At 37.6% G+C, this 4,347-nt stretch overlaps 1 protein-coding gene across 1 annotated transcript in view; it reads left to right on the top strand.

Moving 5' to 3' along the window:
• Positions 1–606: 606 nt before the first annotated feature.
• Ly96 (lymphocyte antigen 96) overlaps positions 607–4,347 on the top strand; it is a 19,905-nt gene continuing 16,164 nt past the window's right edge. The window contains exon 1 of the mRNA XM_010622413.3: positions 607–966. Coding sequence (XP_010620715.1) covers positions 855–966 — 112 coding nt within the window. The 5' untranslated portion in view covers positions 607–854. The remainder of the gene's footprint in view (positions 967–4,347) is intronic.

The following is a 4,347-nucleotide window of genomic DNA, read 5'->3' as shown; positions in this document are numbered from 1 at the left end:
TACAGTACTATGCTGCTATAAAGATAATCTTGAGGCATTCATAGGTAAATAGATACAACTTGAGAACATAATGTTAAGTGAAATAAATCAGACACATAAGCTTAAATCTTGCAGGGTTTCTCTTATATGAGAAACAGAACAAAATGGAAGAGAGCTAAATAGGGAAAAGGGAGAAGTTCAAATACTTTCCTCAAATTCCAAATTCCAGTGTTTTAAAAATCTTTCAATATAGGGCCAGGGATTTAGCTCAGTGGTGCCACCACCTGCTTTGCAAGTGTAAGGTCCCAAGTTTGATCCCCAGGACCTAAACAAAACAAAACAAAACAAAAAATTCAATATATATGCTAATTGATTTCATTTATACTACTAGTTTATTTTAATTCGTTGAAAAGAAAGATTTGTGATATTTGTTTCTTTTTTGTAAGAATCTTTTTTATGTTGTATACTCTGATAATTTTGAAGATAATGATACACAATGTAGTAACTTGTTCTCTTTTATTATTTGATTATGAAATTTTATTTTATTTTTTCGTAAAAGAAAACTAGGAGTGCAGTGGATTTATTTTTTCTTTTAACTGGGAAGTATCTTATTTTGCTTTTAAATTTCTGGTCACTTTCACTTTCACAATGTGTTCAAAAACACTAGGTTCTAAATCATTTCTCTGTCCTTCCATGAAGAACTCATGCACAGAACACACTGAGTTACACACATAAAAGGAGGAAACCACTGGATAGGCACTCAGAAATCATGTGACCAGTGACTAAGTTAAATCTTTCCTACTTATTGAAAGGGAAGTGTCTGATATTATTTACTTACCCTCTTTACATTTTTAAACTTTTAGAGGCATTGAATCATGCTACCATTTATGCTCTTTTCTACCCTGTTTTCTCCCATATTTACTGAGCCTGAAGAGCCCCGCTGGATCTGCAGCTCCTCAGATGCAAATATTTCATACACCTACTGTGGTAAGTAAAACGGCAGCAACAAATAATTGTAGCATCAACTATTTTGAAGGTAAGTTTTCACAAAAATCTTACTGCTGTCCAGACCAGGAAATACCTGCGTGTGTTTCAGCTGCTATGGCTCCTGCTGCCGTCAGCCAGAGAAGCAACAGTCACTTCCTTGTGTAGATTTTCTTAATACTTCACAGAGCTCACAGACCTCTAAATTGTGTTGTATTGTACCTGACTTCCAAGTGCTTTGGCTGTTCTCTGTGGTCCACTGTCTCTACCTGGAGCTTGGTTTCAGCTTCCTCCTAGTTCCAGTATAACTGTCTGCCTCTGCCTTAGCCCAGAGATTAACTGGTTCTTCTCGAGAGGGTAGAACAGTTCTAGCTGCTTCCTAAGGGGATTTTTTTGCTCCAGGCTGTGATTTTACTTCAGATCATGTCCCTAGTTGACCTGTCAGTTATTAGGTTTCTGGCCTTGAGCAAAAAATTTAGCCTGTGGTTCAGCTGTGGTAGTTGCAAAATGAAAGTGATTTTTTTTTAATGTAAGGATTGCTGTGTGGTAAAGTTTTTAACACAAGGTCACACAGAAACAGTAAGATTATTTTTTTTTAAATCAGCTATACCCTAATGCTAATTGTATAGAGTAGCTATACCCTAATTGGTTTTGTCAACCCCTTCTCATTAGTAAACATCTGGGGTCTGAAGCCACAGTTGTTCTTTAAGTTTAGTACTTTCCACAATGTTGCTCATGATGGTGGCTGTCATTTTCGACTCACTAGCCATGTCAAGATGGTACTTTCACAATCCTAGTCCTTTGAGATTCTTTTGGGGAAAAGTAGATCTATGGCCTAATGATCTGGGGGAGGTTTACAAATGTACTTTGAGAATTTCAAACTGCATTAAAGAAGTCTGGTTAGCTGCAAAATTTTCAAATTTATGTATTTATTTTTCTTGGATTAGGTGTTGACTATTTTGAGAAACTGGCGAATGGTAAAATATAGTTACTTCCGGGGGATTAAGGATAATTGCCAAGCGTGAGAATGAAACTCAAGTATGTGAATAATTCCCATTGGCAGCCTTTCTTTAGTTATGGATTATGCTAAATTCCTTTTCTCTCCCTGCTATAGCTACCATTCCCCACCTCTCACCCTCACTTCCTTCTCTTCCTTTGGTCCTTTTGTACCACATGGTGTTTATGCCACACTTTGTAAGGCCTTTAATGATAGAGCATTTCATATTGTTACTTAGCTTTTAATCTTTTAGTAACAATAGTTCGTCTTCTTGTCTTTTGATGTGATTTTCTGGGGAAGTACTTTGCTTGCTAATGCTGAGAAATCCTTAATACTTTCCGATTGCCCCTCACCAAAAGCACTGATTCCTCTGGATATTGTGATGTCAGTGTTGGTGACAGTCCTCTTTCCCATTCAGTCCTGACTGTAAGGATGATTTCTATGAAAAAGAAGAGGTCAATTACCATTTGGCCAAACTCCTGGCCATATATAGTGTCTTAGCTCTGACCCTTATATTAAAATGCCATCAACTGTGTGACTTAAACAACAAAAATTTATTTTCTCACAGATCTGGAAGCTGTAAGTCTAAGATTTAGGTATTGGCATGACTGGTTTCTCTTGAGGAACCTCTCTTTGGCTTTATTGGACTTATGTTTCAAAGTTTGTCCTCTCCCAAACTCATGTTGAAATTTAATTACTACTATAGGAGTATTAAGAATCAGGCATCAAGAGCATTTTCTATCCCCTTCTCTTGTCCTTCTGCCATGAGATGATGCCGCAAGAAGGCCTTTACCACACGTTGGCTCCTTGATCTTTGACTCCACAGCCCCAGAGCTGTGAGAAATCAATTTCTGTATTGTATAAAGTTTCCACCCCCAATGTTCTATGTATTATAGCAGGACAAAATGGGCACTTGCAGATGGCCACTTTCACTGTGTCCTCATGTAACCTTGCCTCTGTGTTTGGACACCCTTGGTGTCTCTTTTAATTAAATTTCCTCTTCTAAAGACACCAGTCAGCCAGGCTTGGTGCCACATGCTTGTAATTCCAGCTACTCTGGAGGCTGAGGCAGGAGGTTCATATGTTCAAGGCTATCTCGGACAACTTACTTAGACCCTGTTAAAAAAAAAAAAAAAACAAAAGTGGTGAGTGTGGTAGTCAGCCAGGCTTGGTGCCACATGCTTGTAATTCCAGCTACTCTGGAGGCTGAGGCAGGAGGTTCATATGTTCAAGGCTATCTCGGACAACTTACTTAGACCCTGTTAAAAAAAAAAAGAAAAGAAAAGTGGGGTGTGTGTGTGAGAGAGAGAGAGAGAGAGAGAGAGGAGGAGATAATACTCAGGCTGGATTAGGGCCCACTGTATGTCCTCATTTTGACTCAATCATTCCTCTCAAGAGTCTATCTCATAGTGCAGTTGCATTCTGAAGTAGTGGAGGATAGAATTTTAACATACGAATGCGGTGGGGTTGGGCGTTTCAACATATAACCTTCCTTGCTAAGTGTGTATTCTCTACCTCACCCATGTCAGCCTTCTGATTGTGTGTCTGCTTTATTTCTTTCTATACTTTGATTCCTTTTCCTTTTGTGTAATTTTCAGTTTTTTGTAGTTACCTTACGATATATGTTTTATAGTTTTGAAAGTCTGTTTTAAGTTTATAGTCTCTTAAGTTTGATCGTATCAAAACTGTACACTTTAACCTGCACACACACTTTAAGTTATTGTCATAATTTATCTGTTCATATATTAACATGTGTTTATTTATAGTGTTTTTTTTATACTTTTGTATTTTAACTTTTTTTTGTGGTACTGGTGATTGAACCCAGAGCCCCATGCATGCTAGGCAAGTAAGTGCTTTATCATTGAGCTGGATCCCCACTCTTAAAAAATTTTTTTTTACTACTGGGTATCTAATTCTGGATCTTGATGCTTATGAGGCAGGCAGCAGAACCACTGTGCTAAAACCCTGGCCCCTAAAAATTTTTAAAAGAGGTGTAAAGAGATTTATTAGGCAGAAATTTAAAAGTACACGCTCAAAGAAATAGAGTGTGGCCCCTCGAGAGAGAGAGGTGCATCATCTCCTCGTTTCTCTTGAAATGGAATTTGTGAGGCTACAGGATGTTCCATCTTGGGTTGTAGTTTACAAGAAAAGGATGACCTACCTACAGAAAGATAGTGGCCCATTTTACAAGCCTAATTAGGGTCTAGTTTTCACAAATGAAATTTGCCTGTGAATAGTTGGGTTTATAGTTGGGTAAATCTAGAACCTCCTACTTTACCATGTTACTGATATCATCCTCTGGGATGATATCTCAGTTGTTCTCCTTATATATATATTTTTTGTTGTTGTTGTTGTTGTTGTTGTTTTTTGTTTTTGTTTTTTTTTTT

Source organism: Fukomys damarensis, unplaced genomic scaffold (genome assembly GCF_012274545.1).
Source record: "Fukomys damarensis isolate Sample0158 unplaced genomic scaffold, DMR_v1.0_HiC HiC_scaffold_5, whole genome shotgun sequence".
NCBI classification, from domain to species: Eukaryota; Metazoa; Chordata; class Mammalia; order Rodentia; family Bathyergidae; genus Fukomys; species Fukomys damarensis.
Note: the sequence above shows the minus strand (reverse complement) of the source record. Positions and strands in the feature narration are given on the sequence as shown.